Below are 26,031 nucleotides of genomic sequence, written 5' to 3' on the forward strand. Positions count from 1 at the left end.
TCTCTCTCTCTCTCTCTCTCTCTCTCTCTCTCTCTCAGACTAGAAGGGAGAACGAGGTCCGGCTCTTATGAATCCCTATCTTGCAGCCGAGTGGCACGAAGCAGCGGTTTGTGGAACTGCTGAATCGGACGCCCCGTCGGTGAAAACGCAGCCTGAACTGGGCTCAGCTCTGGGAGGTGGACAGGAGACGGACTGAGATGACGGCGGAATGATTGGGGATTTGTTCCCCCTGAAAACTAAATGTAGACTATATATTTTTTGGGAATTTTATTTATTTTACCTAGCCAAGCTGAGCTCAACAAACCCTCCAAATGAATCCTCTGCAGTCATTTCCTGTTTCCTGCTGCCCTCAGTCATGAAAACAAAATGAGAAATCACCATTCCCGCACCTGGCAATCAAAACTGCACTTTACTGTGAAATGTAGCACTTCCTCCATAAACTGATAGAGGAAGTGCTGCAAAAGTCCCGGGCACTCAATCCGTGGGTTTACTTCTTACCTGTGTATCTGTAAACCTGTATGATAATAGAAGTATAAAAAAAGAGAGAGAGAGAGAGACGGAGAGAGTAAAAAAAATAAAGGAAGCTTTCTTCGTTCCGACTCGCTCGTCCTACCAGCTAGAGGCCTGCTGAGTTCACAGCCTGCTGCCCACCACACTGGGCCCACACACACACACCTGTCTGCTGCCACCGTCGTTGCTATGGTAACCCTTGGGCATGGTGCGGTGATCAACAAGGCCCGGTAGCTGCCCGAGGGCGCCACTGCAGCGACCTGGCTGGCGCGCACACAAAAAAAACGCACGCACAGCAGCGCAGCTAGATAGTGAGATGGTAGGAAATGAGGAGGGAGAGGAAGCACACGCTTAAAATAAAAGACTGGCACACTTCAAGGGAAGCAGAGAGTGTGTTCGGTAATGAGGGGATGGAAAGAGTTAGGAGAGATGGAGGGGAGAGAGAAAATGAGGCACACACACACACCTACCCTCTACCTCCCCCGGGAGACGTGCACTGTAACGTCTAGACGGCCGGTATCAGCCTGGCAGCAACAGTCTCTCTCAACCACAGCGCGCGCGCGTGCGTGTGTGTGAGAGAGACACAGCATGTAGTAGATATCAGCCTAGTTACAGCCTCCCCTCCTCTACTACAGTCATTCAGTCTCTCCATGGAAATAAATGAACTAGTTTAGTGCTGCTTAACCCGCAAAAGTGTGTGTGTGTGTGTGTGTGTGTGTGTGTGTGTGTGTGTGTAGGATACTCAGCCCATTAGACAGGTATCTCGGGGTCAGGAGAGACATGGAGACAGTGAGGAGGGAGATAGAGACAAGAGAGAGAAAGGTGCCAGACATGCTATGGGGGACTCATGGGCAACAAGAGAACAAACAATTACAGCTCTGTCTCTCTCTCTCTCTCTCTCTCTCTCTCCATTTTTCCATCCATCCTCCTCCTCTCTCGCTCACACAGCACAGGGGTGAATGAGGCAGCCCGTCTCTGCTTCCCCACAGAGACTAAATGGGACTCAAAAAGCAGGACTCGTACACGATGGCTATTTCTAGCTCTTGAATCGGGACGGGAGACATTCCGCCGCGCTTTCCTCGCATAGTTTTCATTTCAGAAGTTGAAAAAAACAGCTGCAAAAACTGCACACAAACATTTTTAATGGTAGAGTTTGGAAGGATAAATATATGGTATATGACAAGGTACGTTTTTTGTTTTGTTTTGGTGATGCAGATGGCGTGAATGAATGCGTTGTCATCACATTCCCAGAATTCAGCAATGAGCTTACTCGTGATTTTTACATAACTAATTCATCAGGATTTATGAAACCAGATATTTGAATCACCACAGGAAGAGAGGTCATGTGTAGAATTGCCTGATATTCCCTGATTCTTCCCAGAGAGTGCAAAGGATTACATTTATTTACTCTGCGGCTCACGTTACAGCAGTTTCACAAACTACGGTGGCCTTCAGGTAACGTAAAAAACCTGAAAGGCCTTCTCTAGAGCCAGTGTTTGGTTTGTCCGTTCTGGGCTACTGTAGAAACATGGAGGTGAAACACGGCATACGTGAAGAGACCCAGGACCCAAAGTGGATATGAAGGGCTCGTTCTAAGCCAACGAAAACAAAACCATCCTTAATTTTTAGGTGATTATACAATAATGACAACATAGTTATGAATATCATATTCTATTTCTGCTAATCGATCCCCATAAATTCTACACACTGGCCCTTTAAAAAAAACTGTGGTAAGTGTTGACAGCACTGCGACTCGAATGTAGAGACGATGCACTAAAAGCACCAGCTGGGGTTCGGTCGTAGTCACGCTTTCTCTTCATCGCGTCTGACACTTCGTCCTGTCTACCACGTTTATTTCACCTTCTCACTCTGACTCGACATGCATCTGCAATTACAGCTAAATGCTCCCCCCCCCCCAACATTTTCCCTCATCGTAGATTCAGGTTGATTACTGCCGAGGTAGGCCGTAATGATGAGACCCTTGCTGGCAGATAAATCCCCACTTTGGCTCTTGAAAAAAAAAAAAAAGAGGCCGTATCGTCTCCACCCACATGAATATAACATGAACAAAAGAAACGTATAACGCCGCGCTCTGTGATAACACATCATAAATATTACAATGTAGTCTGATATTATCAATATTCCAATGATGTAATATTCATGAACAGCGGTGAAGCAGGGAGAGGGGGGGGCAGTGTGTAAAGGATTCATCCGGTCGTTGAGATGGCGGACGGGTCAGCTGGTTCATCACACACACACACACACACACACACACACACACACACACACACACACACACACACACACACACACACACACACACACACACACACACACACACACACACACACACACACACACACACACACACACACACACACACACACACACACACACACACACTCTGCAGTCAGAGCTGGCCTGCAGTCTCTCAGGTGTGCGTGTGTGTGTGTACACATTATCAGAGCCAGACAGACAGGATAGCGTCTAGACAACCACCCTACCCCCTACCCCCCCTCCTGTCCAGACTGAATACACTCTCTCTGAGTGATTGAACCAGACTGGAGGGTCAGTGATGTAAGGGTTAAAGTGTGTGTATGTGTGTGTGTGTGTGTGTGTGCGTATCGTGTGTGGTGTTGACCGGGGTCAACCAGGGTCAGTGTAAATGAGTGTGGGGGGGTTATGGTACATTCTGTATGAGCTCAGCCTGCTATAGCATGTTGCTCAAAGCTCCAGCAGGGTTGCCTGTATGGCTGTGTGTGTTATTCTACTTAAGGTAAATGTGCCATCCTTAATAATAAGTTATCTGATCATCTAGTTGCTTGTTGATGATCAACTATGCATTTTAAAGGACTTCGGTCAGTCTGTTCCACTGTTTCTACACACGCTGGCAGCAGATGAACGAGAGGCGATCAGTCTGAACATAAAACGACAACAACCTGAACCCAAAGCCCTACGAGTACCTCTAGAAGCAACGAGCGGAAGGCAATAAATGATGATGGAAACACCGTGATGACAGCTAAGGGCTCTGCCGGGAGTAAATGGGGGTCGTGGGGACCAGACAGCACTCTGCAACAGACCATAATAACCCGGAGCAGGTTACGAGGGGTGTGCAGTGATGGGCTTTAACCTGGGAGCAGAGTTTTGACAGTGACTGGAAAAACGACGGGGCTCGTCGCTAACGTACGCATCATCATCATGTGAGGCGGACACATGGCAGTGGGCTGTTGTGACAGCATTAGTGGGAGGATGCGCACATACAACCCAAGGGCGAATACGCACCAACAGGCAGGCACATGGATGCAGCTGATATTGATATCGAGTTAAACTCATCTACAGATCACGTTAACCCATAATAGGCAAAATAATCCTTTAGTTTGGTTGAATCGAACCCTGGGGAACTTTGTTTGGAGAGGTGTGAACAGAGCAAATTGCACCTCGAGTGAGGCCAGACCGAGACCCGGTCTAAGAGGTGACCTCGGTCCTGCTGAAATCAAACAAGTTTGTTTGTGGCGAGAACATGGACCGAGCTCGATCCGACCCAGCTGGAGGAAGCAACGCGCCCTGTTTTTCTGAATTAAACCAGCTCCCGCAGCCGGCTGCGCATCAAAACATTATTTTCCAGCCGCAGCTCATTCAAACTGTATCTCTTGCCCTTGTGTGATAAATGCAAACGGTGTAATTAGCGACGATGACCAGGGCCGAGATTAACCCGAACGTGTTTGTCCCTCCGTTGTGAAATTGGAAAGCAGCGCGTTTAATACTATTACTGGAACAGAGCGGGAGTCTGCTCTTCTTTATCTTTGTTAACTTCTGGGGAGTTTTCCCACATTAAAGATTCTGACCAATCGGAGAGCACTTTCCTCATGCAGCACAAATTGGATTCGCTTGTAAACGCTGCTGTTTGAACACAAAATCAAACTGGAGGCCCCAGTTCGGAACCAGAGCAAACAAACTATAAGTGTGAAAATGCCCTCAGAGGATAACTCTGCTGATGTTGCCCTTATTGTCAACTTACCATGAAAGATCAAACTAACAATAAATCGACGCCACTAACAAGAATCACGGAATTTCTTGACAATAAGAAGAACAGAACACCACCAAAAAAATAATTGGATGTAATATGATGTTTAAATGATTGTTGGAATTGAACAACTTACAAAGTACTTTAGAAAAATACCGCAAGCTCCCAAACTGAACAGATAGAAAACAAGAGATACACTTGGAGAACGTCTCAGCACGCCGACACATAGAGTTGCTGTTAACTTAGCAGTGTGTGTGTGTGGGGGGGGAGGTGGGGGCTTATGAAAATGATTCTGCAGATTTCATTTCTGTGCAGGTCAACATCACAGGCTGCTCAAGGTAAAAAAATTCATGCCGAAGTCTAGCTGAACATAAAGGGGGGGGGCGGGAGTAGCACATAGCTGCCAGCTTGGCTCAGATTTTAAAAAAAACAGAAGGATAAAGAGAATACGGCTCAGGTTGAAGAAACACAAGAGATATTGGACACAGAGAGGAGACGGGATGCAAAGATTAGAGCGGGAGGAGGACGGACGAGGGGAGGGAGGGACAGAGGTGAAGGCAGACAGATGTTAAAAGGCAGACACACAACAAAAGCGAGGCGTCTTGTGCCTCATCTCTGAGACGGAACAACAAAACAGCAGAGCGGCGGACAAAAAGAAGAAGAACAAAACAGAAAAGATGAGAGAGGACGAGGAGGAGGAGGAAGAAGAAACGAGTGGGCTTTTCTCTGTCTGTCTGTCTGTCTGCATGCTTCCTGGCACATTTAATAGAACCCCCCCCCCGCGCCTCCCACTCAACCACCACACACCTCACCCCCACATGAGAGGTGAATTTACAGTCCAACTCTAGTAGTAGGTTTTTATTTGAAACGTCGGGAGGTGCAGCGGACGCCTCTCAGACAGAACGTATGCTGAGTATGTGCTGCAAAACTCTCTGTGGCCGTTTGCGATCAGCCAAACAAGAGACAGCGGGGGGGGAGACCGTGGGTGGGAACACAGGGAGCTCAGGGAGGCATGATGGGACGCATCCAAACTGGAGCTGCTGGGCCTGTTGGGCTTACAAAGACATACTGGGCTCATTCTGGATAATGATGATGATAATAATCAGAACAATAGTTAGCTGCAGCCGACTTCTGGCTAATATGTTATTGAATGATTTTTGGCGGCCCCTGTGGACAAAAGTGGCGGTCGTGTTCCCGAGTGCCAGAACTCAGAAACTCAGAAAACCTCAAATTTCTATTACAGCAGGGGACTGAGAGTCTGCTCCTTGCAGTCCTGGTTCTGGTTCTCCCGTGCCTCCCTTCCCTCCAGCGGGCCCAGCAGTCTGAGCTGAAGGAGTTTCTGGAGAACCTGAATGATTCCGTCTAATTATGCGTGGGATTCGACCCGGTAGCACCGTTGACAAGCAGAATAACTATATGGAAATAACCAATCTTTTCTCTGATGGTCTCATGTACTGATGGAGGTCATCAGGATTAAACAGACTGTGTCATAACCAGATAAAAGTTCCTCACAGTTATTTTAAGATTTCCCTCAGTTGAAAAAGTCAAGTCCACACACCTTTTCACTATTCTTTGACATTTTAAAGACTGAATACTCAATAAAACGATATGCAAAAATATGAATAGATAATGGACACAATAGCAAAAGTAATTGCAGCCCCTTTTCACACCTCTCCAATTCTGATTTAAATCAGAAAAAAACAAACTTGAAGTGGATTAAACATCTAAAAACACATAATGAGGAAACAGAGTGCTCCGTGTCTTCAGAAGACAAACGGCCTCCTCCTCTGCTGTGTAATTACACCCCGTCTGTTTGAAGTAACTCAATTTAATCTGCTCAGCTTCCTTTCTTTTTCTTTTTTTTCAATCTCTTCCGCAAATCATAACTGGTTTCCATTTTGGAAAAAAGATGGCTCCTCAACGGCAACATATGCTTGCGTGGCGTTTTATTCTGCTATGACTCACTGTCGAACACGCCGTCTCCCCACCGAGAGACACCTCTCTCCCCCTCTCTCTCTCTCTCTCTATTTTAGCCTGCCTTTCTCCTCCTCCTCCTCCTCCTCTCTTGTTATGTCTGACTCTTCTACTCTTTTCATCACACTCCTCTCACTCTCCCTCACTCTGTGCTCACCCATCTCCTCCTTAATCCATCTATCCTTTTTTCTTCCTCTCTTCTCTCTCTCCCACCTTCTCTCCCACTTTTTCCTCTTCTCCCACTCCCTCAGATTTCTCACATGAAGGGGTGTAAACATGTCTTCCACACGCGCTCTCAATGTGCCGAGCCAACAGAGCAACCCCCCCACCCCCCCCCAAAATGCCTTGGAGGCAGGATTAGACAGGAAAGAGAGACAGAGACAGAAGAGAGAGGAAAGAAAGACAGTGAAAGTGAGACAGTGATAAAGGGAAGTGAGAGCAACGTCAGTGCAAGGGGGGGGGGGGGGGGAGCAAGTTACACATACATATATAAATACATATAATATATATATATATGGGGAGAAAAATGCAAGATAAAGGGAAATACAGGAGAAAAAAAAGTCCTATCAAAAAACTTTTTTTCCCCTTGCTGGAACACTCGGCCGTGACCGCGGGCTGAACCTCGGTGCGGTGCTGAGCAACAGCTGCCGACAAAACAGAGGAAACTACAAAAAAGGAAAAGAAGCTGCAGAAGAAGAAGAAGAAAAAGGGGGTGTTTGGGAGATGACCAGGATGTTTTAAGCTTGCTCCGGGAAGAACGGAGGTATAAATAGACCTGGGGCGGCGGGGGAGGAGGAGGAGGGGAGTGTGTGTGTGTGTGTGTGTGGGGGGGGGGGGGGGGAGGGGGGGGGAGGGGGGGGGAGCGATTGAAGGGGTTCAAACAGAGGGGAGGGTAGTTAAATGTGGAGAGCAGCTCGTGTCTTACAAAAAAAAGAAAAAAGAAAAATCAAGTCCTCTGGGCAACAGACCAACCCGGATGCTGCGGTGGTACAGTATCTCCATTCCTCCAACTGACTGCTTCCCCTTTACCGCCATTAAAGCAGTACGGTCAACATGTAAAGGGTTGGTTCGTCCAAATGAACAAAAAAAACACATTCTCTTGCTACCTATTAGTGCAGGGGTCAGCAATTAGGTTGACCCATGGGTCGCCTTTTTCATCATCGATCGATATCAACATAGTTTTACAAGCACAGTCAATGTTTTTTTTATTGTCGCAAGATATCAGGGAAGATATGACTTGTTCCATTAGGTCAGTGGTTCCCAAACTTTTTCTGTCAAGACCCCCTTTGATGATATAGGAACATTGGACGACCCCCCCCCCCCCCGCAACCCGACCCCAAATTTGTCTTGGTTTTTAATGAATTGCATTATAATGCATGAACTGTATAAAATATTTTTGCGCTTTAGACCAGTCACAAATCTGTCCATCTTTGTACATACTTCCTTCTCTTATCTTTATCTTTCTCTGTCGCTCCGTATCTTTCTCGCTCTGTGTCGCTGTGTGTCTCTCTCTCGTTCGCGCTCCCTCACTCTCTCTCTCCCTCGCTCGTTCGCGCTCTCTCGCTCGGGCGCGCGCTCGCTCTCGCTCTCGCTGGTTTTGCCACAGTCTGTCTGTGACATGAGCCGCTCTGGTGGCGTGGTTGGAACACAGTGCATGTCACGTCGGTTATTTTATATTGTTTTACCGGTGTATGTGTGCGTCTGTGTGTGTGGGTTGGTGATGAAGCCGCGACCCCCCTGTAGTACCACCGCGCCCCCCCTAGGGGTCGCGACCCCCACTTTGGGAACCACTGCATTAGGTGGTGAGAGCTAACAGAATCACGGCAAACCCAATCACCTTCCCCTCGGGCCCTTCTGAGCCGGTCCTCAGCCGGACGACATGAGCCCGGCGGAGGGACAGTCAGCGGCCCGCCCGGACCCCACCAGGTTGAGAAGTGTAAAAAATATTTCCGTTTCATTATGAAACTGTTGGAGGGGGCCCGCATTTTAACGGGGTCAAAATCATGGCAATGGATTTTCTGCACGTCTATGTATTGAACAGCTGAAATCCAATTTGAATCAAACTACTCCGATTCGGGTCCAGTATTGTCCAACCAGCAGTCCAAAGGCCAAAGATATTCAGTTTAAGAAACGGACGAAAGCATCAAATCCTCACATTTGAGGAGATGTTTGTCGTGACTACAGTGACCACTCGATATGCAGATAAATGTTCTGCCCATTAACCAATTGATTAATCGCTTCAGCTCTAAATCACACACACAAATGTCTGCTCTATGTTGCACTACGAGACATGAAATGCAACGGATGAGTTATCCATGCTGAATAAACTGAGCAGTTTATGGATGAATGGAAATACTGTTGTTATTGTCGCCTCTAGAGAAATGTTCCATCATGTGTCTAGACTGCTGGAGACACAAAACATTGATTACATACGCAGTGTATTGTTACAAGGTCATGTATGTCACACGAGGCCTGTTGTGTATATTGTCGCCTACAGTAGATTCTCGAGGAATGATTGCACAAACTATGAAAGTGAAAACTTCTGCTTTCGTTGGATGGCTGAATATTTTTGGTATCATGTGCTCTGGTTTTTAAGATATCCATCTCCAGAGTGGGGACTCCTCTGTGTTATCAGTCGTATGGTCTATAAAATGACGGAATGTGGTGAAACATGCCCCATCACTATTCCCTAAAGACCAATGGTTCAAATTGCCTGACAGTCACTTTATTCTTACATGAGACAGAGAATAGCAACAAATCCTCACAACGCAGAAGCTGGAACTAGGGAATGACGGAGGCATTTGCCACACATGATGTGTTCAAGGAGCGTCACAATCTGACGGTTATGTCCATTTTTACAGCTTCTGGCTACGATAAACGATTGCTTTCTCGACATATTTACACAATTACATTTTTGATAAACAATCTGTAATGTGGATATAATGACTAAGTGGGTAAATAGAACAGCTAGAACAATCGGGTTCAGAAAATGTCATCACTTGACTGTAATGCAGCCTTTAAAAACAGGGTATGCCGTAAATAAAAAAATAAAAATGTCAGACGATAACTAGTCTCATATCACGATATAGATATAATATCGATTTATTGCCCCGCCCTAATTTATGGTACTTTCTTTGTACTCTGGGTGAACTGACCCTTTTCATATGTTGGGATTGGTTTTGTCGTCTTTTTCTTTCTTTTCTTAAATCTTGTGTGTGGGTGTGTTGTCATGTTTGGCTGCTGATGAGAGGATGGGTTGATACAGCTGAGCTTTGGGCAGATGACATCAAACGAAGCGCTTTTCCAATGCATCTCATGATGTCTTTCTACTAAGTTCGCTTTCTAGAGTTGACAAGGAGAGCAGTGGAACAACACCATCTCTTCTCCTCTTCCCCTCCTCGCACCACCCCCTCCCCATCCTCCCACGCCACTTTCTTCCTTCCTTTTTTTCACCATCTCTCTGTAGAAAGCGCCACTCGGGGAGTTCAGCTCGTGGCGAATATCGCGGAATGAAAAGAAGCATCCGACTCGACGAGGGGGAACTGCTTTTGGGACGACGCGAAGGCCGAACGTAACCGGAGGCATCTACGACTCAGCGACACACACTCTTTCTTTAGTGAACTCTCCGGTGCGTCCTGCTCCAATGGAGGTGGCTTAACCTTTAGCGCAAGAGTCAGGTCAAGATCGTGGCGAGTTTATATTTTTAGCCCGATTAATTGGACAGCTTTGAAAAAACGTTTTTAAGTGAGGTGTTTTGACAATATGATAAAAAGCAGATTTAGATAATATTCAGCCATTCAATGCTGCAGTCTGACTCGGTGTGTGCTTCTGCAGACAAAAAACAGCTGAGCGGGCATGTCTGTCTCTGTTTAACGCACGCACGCACACACACACACACACACACACACACACACACACAAAGCAATTTGGCTCTTGAAATGGGACTCCCGACCGGTCCCGTCCACTTACTCACACACATATATAAGGATACAATTCATCATGGGAAGCCAGTTTCTTTCTAAGGAACCATAAACTCTTCCCATTAAGATTCCTGTCTCATGAAAATATAATTGCTGTAAATGAGCGGCCCAGGGTGCAGCATAGCTGGCGGGGGACTAAGTGTTTATGGAAAGAATCCTCATTACAATCGCAGACACACAGACTTTTTTGGACTATTCACGACATCAGAGCCTCGGACAAATTTTTTGGGGGAATTAGAATTCACAGGTAAAAGGCATCCCTCACAGGACGATTTCTTGTCGAGGGGGCCCTTTTTCGCTAGAAGGTCTCACCTGGCGCAGACCTCGGTGAAGGGTGATCCGCTCGGGCTAATCCGGCCGACAGATGGGGAAGGACCGGGGGTGAGCGAGGGAAAGGGGCCACGTGTTGCGATGGCGTCGGGACGGCACCTGGGCCCGGGCCGAGCCGGATGCCGCGACTGTGACCTATATTAATAATTCATGTGGGATCTCCATGCAGCACGGAGGCCCGGTCGTCGTTAGCAACGCTAGCCACGGCGGCTTTAAGCAGAAAGCCGGCAGTGAAGATCAGGGACGGGAGACAGGCAGAGAGTGATGCCATCCTCGTCCTCCTCTCCATTCTCCATGCGTCTAATCCAAAACTAAAAATATCTCCTTCGTTCAGTGAGGAAAGGCTGCATGTGTGGTCAGTGTGTGAACTTGAAAAAGTGGTGAGTTTCAACACAAATGGCCACTTAAACTATGAGTCAAATGCTTTCAGTTAGCCTACATGATACATTCGTCTCTTCAGCTTTCTCTCATCCTGTTCATCTATTATTTCCATGACAACCAGACTCTGAACACAAACTATGTATTCCACATCATTTAAAGTTGTATTAGGAGCAAACTTAAATTTTGTGGAATAATGGCGTGAGTTGTATGTACAGCGTCAATAGAATAAAGATTACCGATAAAACAATACAATTTAAAATGAGCTACTTTGGCTCTGATGCAGCAGTCTCTCTGTTGGACTGTACATGAGAAGAGGATTTAGTCATCGTCACGTCACCCATTGGTTTGTGGACTGACGTTTTGAAGCCTCGACTTCTGCAATTTCGCAGTCGCCATCTTGGATTACGGCCGTCGCCACGTTTTTTTTGCAACCAATAAACGGACGTGGAATGTGGAGGAGTGACGTAGAGACGCCATATACAGCTCTGGTAGCGGCAGCGACCTGTCAATCACAGTTAGCCCGCCCTAAAGCATACTCTGCTTTATGGTCTGTTTGACTCTAAATGGACCATCATTCACTAAATGAACATCATGCTGTATTGAAGAAGACTTGAAACTGGAGATTGAGACCATAAACTTATGTTTACTGAGGTAATAAATCAAGAGAGAAGTAGAGTAATTTTCTCATAGACTTCTATACAACCAGAGGAGTCGCCCCCTGCTGGTCAGCAGAGAGAATGCAAGTTTTAAGACACTTCCGCATTAACCTCACTCTGCAGAAGAGGTTGCCGCCTGGTATACAACTTCACAAAAATCAAGCTTGAAGATGCTCTTTCCTTGACAAAAAGAAATCGGCGTCCCATATGTCCGCAATGTTGAGCAGGCAGACAAGAACACCAACTCATTTAGATGATGACGCTAAATAACTCAGTTAGCAAGACAATGCCACTCCAACACACTTTGCATAACAAGCGTCAGATACATCTGGGACTTCCAATCTGAATCCGAGTCTAAATGAAGGCAGGGAAGGAGAAGAGGAGAGGAAAAGGAGATGAAGGGGAGAGGAGAGATGCCGTGTTATGGTTGGGGGGTTGGGAGTCAAAGAGGCAGGCTAGACCAGACTAGACAGCCTCTATCTCCCTCTGACCCCCTGTCTGAGTCTATGAGCATGTGTGTGTGTGTGTGTGTGTAGGTGTGTGTGTGTGTCCCCTCCCCACCCAGACAATACAGCAGGCCCTGTGCCTGATTGGGGTCAGCTGGTGGCTGCTGAGGGGAGAGGAGGGGGAGGATGAGGGGGAGAAGTGTGGGGGGTGGTAGGTATCAGACACCGCTGTCTGACTTGCGGTGTCTGGATGGGAAGGTAGAGGGAGGAGAAGGAGGAGGAGGAGGAGGAGATTGGGCGACCAGATCCTTCTCTTTCTGACGCCCACACTTTTACCACTTGTCTCCAGGCTGGGAGGTTAAACTGGGTTAAAATGTTAAAAAATAAAATATCGAGTTGTTCCATAGAGTGCTGCAGGAATAAGTCCTAAACTCCAAAAGTGAGTCAGCATTTTTGGCACTTCCGGTTCCCTCACCAGGAAGTCGGGTTTTTTTTAATGGGTTTTTGGTTAGATGTCTGAAATGAAGTCTGTGATTAACACGAGTTTAAGTGATTTTAACGTTTTGTTTTACGACGTAAAAATATGTCAAATACTTGTCTCGTGAATTTTGAAGCTTTTACATCTCTTTAAAAATTCTCCTTTAAAGTATTTTTAAGAGGGCGGTTGCTAACGAGTGAGACTACAACATGTCATCACCAGGCGGCAACCTCTGGTTCTGAAGAGTGAAGCCAATGCAGAAGTGTCTTAAAGCTGCATTCTCTCTACTGACCATCAGGGGGCAACTCCTCTGATTGTATAGAAGTCTATGAGAAAATGACTCTACTTCTCTCTTGATTTATTACCTCAGTAAACATTGTAAACATGAGTTTATGGTCTCAATCTCTAGTTTCAAGTCTTCTTCAGTACAGCATGATGTTCATTTAGTAAATGATGGTCCATTTAGAGTCAAACAGACCATAAAGCAGAGTATGCTTTAGGGCGGGCTTTCTGTGATTGACAGGTCACTACCAGAGCCATCTCTATGTTGCTTCTCCACATTCCAAATATGGTCACTTCTGTTCACTGGTTCCAAAAATAAAACTAAGATGGCGAACTCTAGGTTTCAAAACGACAGTCCACAAACCAAAGGGTGACCTCACGATGACTACGTCCACTTCTTATACACAGTCTATTACTCCTTTAGCTTAGTAGTGGTCTAGTATTTGTTTATAGCCCAGCGTTAGCTTTTCACTTCTGCCGATTGCATTCACGCTTGAAAAATCCTAAAAGTGGTGTTCATTTGTGAAGATCATCTCACTGAACAAAACATTTAAGTGTCATGAACTTGTGTTTGCCACAGAGCATATGCTCTGCAATAATCAAAAATCCAAAGGAAAAATCACATTGTTTCTTTGTAGAAGGGAACCAGTGCGATGCTAACAAAAACACACCATCTATTACCTAGTCCCAATACATATGGACTGAAGGGGAGCCACATTTCATCCAAGTATATATTGACCCAGAGCTGTTTCACTGTTGTATTTTTTTAAATTTAAAACACAAAAGCTATCTCCATCTCCTGCTCTACCTCTGGTGTAATCCTTGTAATTTCCTGCGATGCGGTCAAACCCGGAGCAAGGCCTTGTTAGGAAGCAGCCAGCGGCCCAGCTGGGGGGGATCTATAGATATATATACCATGGAATATGCATGAAAATAGGATTAATATCTTGGCACAAAGCAGCAGAGGGTTCTGCAGTAACGACCACTTCTTTGATACAAACTACCCAGAACATTCTGCAATATCCAGAATTAAAACTATGGATTATTAATAACGTGAGGCACACCACAATGCTTTCATTCTTTTTGTAGCTCATATTCCTGTCAAACTTAGGCGTTTTATTTTTACTTTATTTGCAGTGAGAGGCTTCGACGTGGTGCTAGGCAACGCGCAATCGTTGTCAATCGCTTCAGTTATATTCAGGCAAATTTAAAAAAGAGCAACAAGAACCACTAGTCGTGACGAGAGGAGCTCGTTCACACACGATCGGTGTCTTCTTGCAGCGGGAGACCACAACTTATGGACGTGTGAGAGAAGACCATTACAAGGGGAATTCACTTTAAACTGATCTGTTGCTTTAAAGAAAGAAATCCTGATGATATCTTTACTGTACTGTTATCTGTTAAAGCTTTAAATCACACTGATTCTGACTGCTTCTGACATAGAGACAGCTGTGTCCACTAGTTAGATAACAATCAACTCATAGTGAAGAGAGTTTGTAGTGAAGCAGACTTATTACGACAACACGCCAATAGCGAATTACGTTTTTGCCGCGTTTGGCAAAAGTCGGGTTACAAATTTAGACCCTGCATGTACCTACTTTACAGTTATGATTTAGCCTGCAAATAACCATTATTTTCATTGTCGATTAACCTGTCGATTATTTTCTCGATTAACGGGTTAGTTGTTTGGTCTACAAAGTGTCAGAAAATAGAGATGACGTCGTCAAATGTCTACTTTTGTCCGCAGCTCAAAAGATATTCTGTTTAATGTCACAGAGGAGTAAAAAAACAAGAAAAATATTCACACTTTAGAAGCTGGACTCAGAGAATTTAGAGTTTCTTTCCTTTAGAAAGAATACTCAAACTATCTGACCGATAATCAAAATAGTTATTGATCAATTTAATAGTGACAACTAATCGTTGCAGCTCTCATTTAGTCGTGTTGCTTTAAAAAGCAGACAGTAAGACTCCAAGTACACGCGAAGAATTCAGAATTCCCTTTTCCAAATCGCACTTTGCCAGGAAATTGACAGACGGGTATGTTTCCATATGGCTTCCCTGGTGCCGGGAATTACTACGCACCTCTACCTTCAGCTGTGACACACTTCAGGTTGATCATCAGGTCAGAAAGGGCTCAACAATCCGCACCACATGTTTAAAAGAGGACTCCACTGATTTAGCACTGTCAAACCCTCTACCGAGCTGTTGTGTTTTTATTGATGCAGCAGAACCAGACATAATGATTTTCCATTCCACACATTCGTCTCCTCTTGTCCTACCCACAATGGAGATTTGGGTGTGCTAAGCTAGTGGCGGCTAATGTAGCCTCGAGCTCCTTGTCCACAAGCAGCGCTTGCGGAGGTCTAGTAAGCTCACTTCTTTCCAACTCCACAATCTGATTTTTTTTAAAATTTATTTTACAAGCTGGTAGTCTGCGGCCCAACCGCTGCTGATTCAGTGATCACTGGAGCCAATTTATCAGGCTTCACACGGCTCCCTCTGGAGCCACATTAGCTTTTATGCACCTTTTTCCACAGTAGTACTCCCCGAGTCCCCTTAAATAACAGCACATGCCTAATGCATGATGCTTTGCCAAAAAGAAACTGACACTCACTTCCCTAACAAGGTAAACTATTCCCATTTCAAAAAAAGTCAAAGTTGCTGTTGATACATAGGAGCCCTTTGTGATGTATTCATCCCTATGAATAAACTGCTGGTTTTCTGCATCATTTCCTTCAAGTGCATGGATTAAACAATGCAATTACAACTTAAATAATATAGTAAGAAATGAGACCAACGTCCACAGCTCTCAGCTCATTTCTCTCTCATCAATAAGTATACAACTATACTCTTGCAAACTGAAACTTCTGCTCTTAAATGCCCCCCTACACACACACACACACACACACACACACACACACACACCTCCCTTTGGAAACTTCACGTAAGCCTCTTCAAAATCCAAAGAAAATCCGGCAAACCACTTGAAGAGACATGTCATTATTCCACAGTCTGGGTGTTCCTGCACGCATAAACAAACAGATTACCCAAAAATATGACAAACAACAGGCGGCACAGCATTTCTGCTTGATTCTTCTTTTTTCTTTCTCCCGTTTTGTCTCATACGATGCAAAAAAACAGCATTTGTAATTTCAAAGTGATAATCGCTGCTTTGTTTCATGTGAGGGAGTGGGAGTGAGAGGAGAGAGGAGAGAGGACAGAGGACAGAGGACAGAGGGAGAGAGAGAGAGAAAATCGGGCTCACAAAGGGTAAGAAACATGCCAAGCGGTTTGATTTGTCTCAATGCTGGGGAAAACAAATCTGCGACATGGTAAAAAAAAAAAAAAGACAAGTGTGCTTGTGTACTGTCTGGAGCGCAGCGACTTGATTGACTGTAATATGTCCCCGTGCATGTCCCCGGACCTGGAGTCATGGGACGCACGGCAGACAGCGGGGGCTGATTCATTCACTGGGACTCTTTAGAGTCTCGAGCAGTCAGACTGTGTGTAAATAGATGTTGACCGAGACAGCAGACTACCAACAACCCCCCACCATCATCCACACACACACACACTTGACGGATGGCCCGTCTCCAAACACACTAGGACTACAAATCTGCCCTGGTCCCACGGGCATTTTGGGAACTGAGGGAGGGAGGGTGTGTGTGTGTGTGTGTGTGTGTGTGTGTGTGTGTGTGGAGGTTGGGGGTGCAGAATCTAGACACAAAGGGAGCCCCGGCAGCCAGTGACGAGGTCGTGAATGCTGCTGGAGCAGCGAAGGTGCTGCCGGGACGAGTTGGGGGGGATTGACCTTTTTTCCTCTCGTTGCTTTGGACTTCGGAAGTGGCCGCCTGAACTTGACCTGGATTGACTGGAGTGAGTGGGCTAAGTTTTCCCACAGCGCTTGTGGCTTCAAGAGGTTGTCAGTTTGACTCCAGAAACACGACCACAAGATGAGAATGTGAACGGTGGTCAAGCTGATTTAAGGCAAATATTAAAAATGACCAAAGAAGAAGCCATGACAAATCCTATCCCTGCTGTGCTAACATGACATAATGTATATAGCTGAACATCCTGGACCACTGGTGTGAGGGCTCAGTACCACAGAAACCAGGAGCCCAAACAAACACGGGAAGTCACACATCAACCACACAGCTTCCATCCACGACAACAAAAATATTCATTTAAAAAAAAAAAAAAGAAGTGCCCAGGGCTGTTTTCAAGCAAACAAACAAATGTTTACATTCAGTGTTGCTCATACAGAAAGCGCTCTGTGAGTAAACAAACGTGATGAATGGGAACACAACACAACGCCATGACCGCTGCACACACACAACGCTGGGATCCGCCTTGCAAAAAATAAACATCGCTGTGGTCCACAACTCCTGAAGGTATCTTGAAACCTGTCTGAAGATTTCATCCTCATTAAATAATTGAAGGATAAAGTCAGTCATTAAAAGGAATTTGAAGCTTTTTGACCTTCTTCTTAACAATTAGGGGAAATGACTCAACCCCAATCACGACAGAATTTGATTTAAAAGTGAATTAATTAACGAACACATGCATAATAAATGAAACTTTACTGGCATTTTATTTCCCAATGAAAAGTAACTTCTTCTACCTCATTGACCCACCAGTGGTTGAAACATGTTATTGAGCCAAAACCAACAGAACTTTGTTTTAATAGTGGAGATTACGAAGTTCACAAAAAGTACTAAATATGTGAGTCTGAATTTTGGAGGAAAATGTGTATTAAAAAATGTACAAGACATCCAGAATGTTTCAAATTGATGGAATGGTGCAGCCGTTAAAACGTGCAACATCAGGGTCAAACGTTTCAATAGGGAGCTTCAAGAAGGTATTGATTTGTCATCCAGCAAATCAACAGAAAATTAGGTAGCAAACAATTTGATCATTTATTAAAAGGTGTTAAATTTAAAAATCAAAAACATCTACACACGGCTTTCCTTGATTGAGCTAGCCATAGACTGTATTTTGGGGAGTGTCGTTTAAAAACGTTAAGTCACCATCTTGGATTACAGCTGTCACCATGTCATTTTTTCCTCAACCAATGAACAGAAGTTACCATATTTGGAATGTGGAGGAGTGACGTAGAGACGCCCTATACGGCTCTGGTAGCGGCAGCGACCTGTAAATCACAGTAGCCCCGCCCTAAAGCATACTCTGCTTTATGGTCTATTTTACTCTAAATGGATCATAATTTACTAAATGAACATCATGCTGTATTGAAGAAGACTTGAAACTAGAGATTGAGACCATAAACTCATGTTTACTGAGGGAATAAATCAAGAGAGAAGTAGAGTCATTTTCTCATAGACTTCTATACAACCAGAGGAGTCGCCCCCTGCTGGACAGTAGAGAGAATGCAGGTTTTAAGACACTTCCACATCGGCAGAACCGGAGGTTAAATGCTCTGAATGTCGTATAGAGAACCGTTCAGTAATTGTTGTAAAATGTCACTGGTCTCGTCTTCTTCAATGTGAATATTTACGTTTTTTGTTTGTTGATGTTGTTGTCTAATAGTCAATTGATTATCTTTGGGGTTTGGGCTGTTGGTCGGACATTTGAAAACGCTCGAAGCCATTGAATATTTGCTGACATTTGAGAATCTATGATCAAAAATACATTGACTAGCAGTCCTATTTTGCTTATTGTGAGACTTCACATGGCTTAAAAAAAGATTGCAAAATAGAGCATGTTGGATTATGTCCTTAAGCTTAAGATGAAAGACAAGGGGAGTATTGGATTTCAAAGGGTTAAAGAAAACACAAACGTTGGACTAAATGGCAAGTTAAGAGCAATATTTCCCCACCCTGAGTTGTAGTAGTCTGCTGTTTTGATGTAATTGAGAAAAACCAATACTCTCTCCGGATAACTTTACGACATGGATATGTTTGCAGTGTGCTCTCTACCAGAATATGTGCTAAAGTCACCTGAGCCAGCAGAGTGCGTCTGCAGGTCAACCCCCACGGTGTACAAAAGCAGCCTCTACCCGCTGACTTACAGAAAACAAGGAGCTCTTTCTTAACCCCGCACACGTTGAGCACCACTGTTCCCTGCTGTAACCCCCCCCCCCCCCAGCTCAGGAGAGGCGGCAGACTAAATAAGGCTCCAGTGAGAGACACTGACCAAGTGTAGAAATTCCCCGTGAAATTAATTACAGGAGCAGTGATCGCAAGAAAAGGAAAAAAAAAGAAAAGATTTTTTCAATTTGTATTTAGAGTCTTTTTTCCATTATTTCTTTTAAACCAGGGCTAATTATTGAAATTCATTAACAATAAAACGAAATAAAAACTAATTCCAAACTGAACAACACCTCCACAAACAAGAGGCAAAAAAACCAGAACCCAAACAAACAACAAAGAGCTTAGTGAGAGATTGGATTGGCTGTCTGGCGGGAGACTGCAGGGTAAATATTGGCTGAGCCGGAGAGTGGCTGTCTGCGTGCGTCTGCGTGCATATATCTGGCTGTAAACGCCTGTGCGCCTATGTGTACATTTTTCTTGCGCGTGCGTTTTTCGAGGGAGAGTCAACAAGTAGCCGGTGTGCGTGTTTGGCCTAAGGGAAGTTGACAGATGACCCCCGCCGCCACCTACACACTAACACCGCTCACACACAGGATTACAGATCAGGCCGTTTACATCCGTCTGGCTGGCTGGCCCCTGCTGCAGGCTAACTGTTACATACACAGAGACGCAGACAGCCGCTCAAGTCTCTGACACATGCACCGAGGCCTGTCCCAAGAGGCCAGTGCATGCGCACTGTGTGTGCACCAGGAGGATGAGAAGCACACATTGTAAGATTATTCCACACAACAGGGTTTTATTGTCCTTTGTGTTGATACGCCAATACGATATCTAAGTTTGGGTCCCGATATCAAGACAATTTTTGGAAGCCCTACTATGAGAAACATAAAAGTTTCAATACTCGATAGGGCTGTCACAAGAAGCGATACTGCGGTACCAAGTTGATGCCAAAAATTGGAAAATGTGACTGTACCGTACGTACTGGGGATCAGGGCTCGAGGTGTCCCATCGTCCCACGGACGATAGAAAATATTGCTGATAATGCTATTTTGTGAACAACAATGCTGAAGAGAGCTAGTTACCGTTAGCAGCTGGCACAGTCCTGCTCGGACTTAGCTAATAGCTAACATAGGGAGGTTGCATCGAGGTACATTATGATGCGTTCAAGCAATGTTCAGTAAAAATTTGTATTAGGCGAAGGTAAATGATAACGTCATAATGATAAATTTGACGCGGAACATCCGGGATTAATAATAATTTGGCGAATATTAGCCTGCAAACTGTAATAAGGGAGGAGGTGGTATCTTAAAGTACAGGGAATATATTGTTGTGTCTTCGTTTCTTACTGTGGTATTGAACTGGGTATGGAAAATTGGTTGAATTCACAGGTACAGGCACGACTACTACATTTCTAGTATCACAGCATCCCTATTTGATACAGAACCTTTTTTTTTATTTGGTCTAAAATGCCCATGTTCCTAAACATTAGATGTCCAAACACAAGCAACCACATGAAAACTTTACTGCAGCGCTACCAAGATAACGTCTCTTGACTGAAAAAAAAGGGAAAGGGTGTTTGCATTAGAACAAGTGAAATGACCTCATGCAGTTGGCGTAGTATTTCCCCATTTGCTTAAGAAAAGACGGGACTGATAGGAGGAAGAGTCAATACAAGATTAAATGACTTAAGAGTGTTTGCAGAGGACCTGCCTATGGTGTCACCCTGCAGGGACTATGCCTTCACAGAGAAACCCCAACTTCCTATAACAGTAGATGTGCAATCAAACATCACTGTGGGTTAAAAATATCAACGGCTAACTGTAGGTTTAAGCTAAAGAAATATGCACAAATACAACAAAGTCTTTATGAAGCTGCGCCGTTTGACCTCAGGACTTGACGATATCTCAGGACTTCATAACACCACACATATGATACCAGATAACCACAAGGAATCCGAGAGCAAGCAACAGCGAGAGACCACTTGTTACGGGTCTCTCCTCCTTTCAAATTCTACACGTGAATCCCAGTCAGTGTGTGTGGGCGCAGGGGTTCGATTCCTGGCCGTGACACACTGTCTGCACTGTGATTCCCTCTGTGTTTTCGTGGTCCCTTTCAATTCCCCTCCTCAGGAAACGCACCAGCGAGACCGCCTGCTCTGCTTTAAAAAGAGGAAGAAGAAGAAAAAAAGGGAAAAAAAGGCAGACTGTAGCTCTTTTCTTCAGCCACAGAAATCATCAAAGCATGAGCTACATTATTCAGCCTTTGCCGAGTCTGCATGACAACACGGCCGACAAACAAGAGCTCTTTTCAAAACCAGACGGCCGCTACAGTAGGACACGGCTATTTCAAACCACTTGTGAATTGAGCTCCCTCCAACTGGTGAGGCGTTCGGATGACGAGGAATACGTTGAACATACCGGGCCGGCATTTTTATTTGGCACCAAACAGACGTGCATGATCTTAAATACAGTACGCCGTTTATTACATACTTAAATACACAATCATTTGACTTTGGTTGTTTTTTCTGCAGCTCTGCTTGTCTGAAGTCTCATGCAGCTCTCTGCTGGATTATCTAATTAGGCTCTCTCTGCTGTATCAGTGCGTCTGTGGGTGCACCCGTTCATGCCTGACTATGTGCTTTTTTTCCTGGCTGGCAATACGATGATGCCACAGAAAAAAACAAAAAAACAAATGGTAGAGCACCAGTTTCGTCTGCCTGCCAGACACACAGACACACACACACAAACACACGCACACACACACACACACACACACACACAGACAGAGACACACACAGACAGAGACACACACAGACACGATTCTTGGTTACAATGTGGCGTCAGCAGAAACCACGCTCTGCTGCCAAATCTACATCTAATATCCCACGTTCACCTCACTCTGCCCAGGCCCGGCCTCGGCCCCTGATGGAAATGACACATCACTGTAACCCTGTCCGTCTGTCTGCAGCTCGTCTGTGTGTCCGTCCGTCACTACGTCTGGCTTCGGATGTGTCTGTCCGCATCTCTGTCCCTACTTGTCTGGCTTTTTTCCTGGTTGTGAATCCATACCCGCCTGTCTCTTGTTTATTTGTCTTCCGTCTGTCTGAAGATCTGTCAGACTGGATGCACGCGCGCGCGCACACACACACACACACACACACACACACACACACACACAGTGTGTCTGTCTGTCTGTCCTCTGCGTTTCTACCTGTCTGTCTGTCTGCATGTGTCTGCTGCTGCCCCTGTGCCCCTGTCTGTGTGTCTTCAGTCATAAAGAGGAACATCTGCAGTGGATCTGGTGTTAGGGGGGCAGAGCTGATAATGATAGTTTCTCTCTGGGCTCGCTCAGGAGGCAGACAGACATAACATACCATTCAAGCGTTTCCTGTCTGTGCTGACAGGCAAACTATTTAACCCTCTGTGGGGATCCCTCGGAGCATATGCACGGCCCTATCTATGCACGGCCTATTCGCCTCCAAGTATTCATTTAAAAAAAGCATCCCTTTCTGCGGAAAAAGTAAAGCAAGAAGAAACAGAAATGGAAAAACTCACAGTCTAAGAGTTCTCGTTAAAAGAAACTGCAGAAAAGCTGTATTACGTTTCGATAGCTAGTCTGACTGTAAGTTTGTACGATGCTAATGCTACACGAATATGAAAGTTTTTACATGTGGAGTATTACAGCACGGCTATGTAAGGTAATGACTACTATAGCAATAACATATCGTTTGTTAACCACTGTAAACTTAATATGGTGTGGCACGGAAAAACTACGAGTCCAATAAAGACAAGAAAAGACATTAAAAGCACCAGTAACGAGCCTAAAATCACCGTAAAGTTTGTATTAGACTGCAAACATACTGTAAACCCTACAGAAGACAGAATGTCCGTCCGGCCGATAGCGAGTTAACAGCAGAATTGGTTGCCCGTCTTGCATGACGACTTGGTCTGATTTGTTGTCCCTTCTGTCGCTACACTGGAGCGTGCACATAAAACAGATTAAGCGGGCAGGTTTTTTTACGGTCAGAAGCAACGCAACACTTCTTCTTTTTTTTACTCACATATCTCCATTCCCTGTGGCTGGGAAGCGGTGCAGTTGCAGGAGCAGGTGACATTGGAGTTGCCGGGGCCGCCAGGGGCCGTTAGGTTTTGCATGGGGCTGGGCAGACCGGGACACCGCTCCGGGGTGAGAGCCGCCGCCGCCGCCGCCACTGTCGGGGCCCCACGACTGGAAAACAACAGAAAACTTCCCGGCAGCGGCAGCAGAGTCCGCCGCAACGAGTAACTCCCGACAGTTTCGCACTTATTTTCCCCACGGTTTTTCTCACGCCATGTTTGTCTCGGAGCGGCTCGCAGAGTGAACTAGAAGGAGGTTTTGGGGACGAGCCATTGCCCGTGGCTAACGCATTGTATAGTTTTTTTTTCCGTTCCTTCCTCCGCCGCTGAGAGCAGCTGTCCTTCCTCTACTGTAGCAGAGCGCACACACACACAGCGCGCTCACGCCTCGCCCACAAACTGACAGAATGCCGCTCCGGCCAATTGGAGGGCTCCAGAGGCGGGCCAGACAGGGGGAAAGAGACGTGCTGCCTTCAGGAGCGGACAGAAATAACACGACTCTTAACTTGAAGCAGCCCAACATATGATAAAATGCAATATACACTCAGACTTGACTGTAAAATACAGACAGGGAAAGTCTGGACTCATTGTGAAACATGTGTCAGGGCGTGTTTAAGCTCTCCGACTGGCAAATTATCTGACTCAACCACGCTTTGTGTTGATAATATGAAGAAAGAAAACAGGTCGTATTATGCAAATTAGAGATCCAATATTTCAAACACTTTTCATACCAAACACAGAAAACGATCATAAACACATTTAGACCAATCCTGTCCTTCTATCCGTGAATTTTGGTCATTTGACATTATTTTCTTCTTGCCAGTGGTTTATGTGACAAAGCCAAATAAACATATTTTCTGATCTCAGCAAGTAGCTGTCTTTGAATGAGAAAATACTATTTTTGTTTATGCAAGGCCCCCTGTTGCAGTCATGCTTGGTGTGGTGCTGTCTGGTGGGCCTAGTTAATATACATGAAGGCCATTGCATATATTAGCTGCAGAATGCATTAATTGGCTATTGTGCTGACTGACTATTCATAAATATTACAGTTTATACAGCTGAGAGTGCTGCACCTGTTTAGCAAACTATCCTCTTCGTGGTTGAGTCTGAAGTATTTGCTTTAAGCGCCAAAAAGTACAAAAAATGAATACTGACTTGCACCGCAAAGTAATTTATGGCATTTGATTTCTACAGTTTAGCAGTTCACCAGAATAAAACTACTGTTATTGCAACATTATTTCTCGCCATCAGGACCTGAGTGTGCATTGACACACATATACACAACAAGGATTTAGAGCTGTACCAGGAGGACTTGAAGGCAGCAACATAGTTGGGTTACATGTCTGTGCATGTATGTGTGTCTGGGTTAACTTGTAGGGGGGGGGGGGGGGGGTCCTCACCGGCTGACCTGACTCAGAAAGCTAGCAGACGGCCAGGTCGCGGTTGACAATGGCTGTGGGAGAGCAGAGCAGAGCAGAGGGAGGGAGACAGACGAGGGAAGGAGACAGACGAGGGGGGGGGGGTCGGTCTGGTGTGTTATTCGGGGGAGGGTTGGGGAGAGCGTTTCGAGTTTCACTCCCTTGTTACGGCGGGCCTTAGCCAATGGAGACGGCTCTTTGAAGGGGGCTAACCTTGAGGTGACCCCCGCGCCAGTCTTGTGGTTCAGGGGCACATGTGCAGCAGAGAAGCATCCCCCCCCCAGCCCAACACATCCCCTCTGAATCTAACCAATGGAGCCCAACACGCGCGCGCGCGCACACACACACACACACACACACACAGACACACTCTAAAGCGCAGGACTGTCGGCAGTCTATAAATAAACTAGGCTGTTCCAATCAGAGAGAGAGGCTCTGAATACCACTCTTGACCAGCAGGTTCCCAAACTAAGAGGTCTAAGAAGTCATTGAAGGGGGCTTTCAGGTGGCCCCTCCAGGTTTTTCCGCCTTGATGTGAGGTCATTCTCATGTTCTCTCTTTCTCTCACACACACACACACACACACATGTACGATACACACTCCAGACACACACCTCCAGACAAGCTCTCGTACACATACAGGCTAGCACACATCGATTCTCGCCTCCTGCAGCCCACCTCGATCCACTCACAAAAAAAACAGGCCACCAACACAGCACTCGCGCACACACACACACACACACACACACGCGCGCGCGGTCTGTCTGGAGCGTCAATTTAGTCCCCCGGGGAGCACGCAGGGTGACACGGCTAACAGGCCAGACCAGACTAGACAGCCAGCAGACAGATAAATACTAGGCACGGCTGAATACCAAATGCACTCTTGTCTACCAGCCCCCCCCCCCCCCCCCCCCCGACTGCGGTCTGCACACTCACACTCACACACACACACACTGGCACGCATAGCCTCACTGCGTCTCTCTCGGGAAACGTCTGTCTCATCTTGTATTTGGGAATACTAACTTTAGGTTGATAGGTTAATATTAGGAAAGTTGGGCTTTTACTGCTTACACATGGGTTTCATGTTGTTTTGTGAGCGCATGACATCTTCATGTTATGCCCCAAAATATCTTTATATATATATATATATATATATATATATATAATTATTATTTTATTAAATTTTTATTGTATTTAAAAACATTTTTTAAAGGCAGGCAGGAAAGGAAACAACACCACCATGTGTCAGCACACTGCTGATGACATTAAGACTCCACATTCAAAGCCATGAGAGTGTGTGTGTGTGTGTGTGTGTGTGTGTGTGTGTGTGTGTGTGTGTGTGTGTTCAGATGTTTTGGATATTTGAAGACAACGTTAAAGAAGAAGTTTC

General features: G+C 45.5%; 1 protein-coding gene across 1 annotated transcript in view; it reads right to left on the reverse strand.

The window, feature by feature from the left end:
- Positions 1-23,610, reverse strand: part of LOC142955114 (protein TMEPAI-like) — a 42,299-nt gene extending 18,689 nt beyond the window's left edge. Inside the window, exon 1 of the mRNA XM_076096488.1 lies at positions 23,169-23,610. Within this exon, the coding sequence (XP_075952603.1) occupies positions 23,169-23,262 (94 nt within the window). The 5' untranslated portion in view covers positions 23,263-23,610. The remainder of the gene's footprint in view (positions 1-23,168) is intronic.
- Between the last annotated feature and the right edge of the window lie 2,421 nt (positions 23,611-26,031).

The sequence above is a fragment of the Anarhichas minor genome, unplaced genomic scaffold (genome assembly GCF_050575085.1).
Source record: "Anarhichas minor isolate MPS153535 unplaced genomic scaffold, ASM5057508v1 ptg000022l, whole genome shotgun sequence".
In the NCBI taxonomy this organism is placed as follows: Eukaryota; Metazoa; Chordata; class Actinopteri; order Perciformes; family Anarhichadidae; genus Anarhichas; species Anarhichas minor.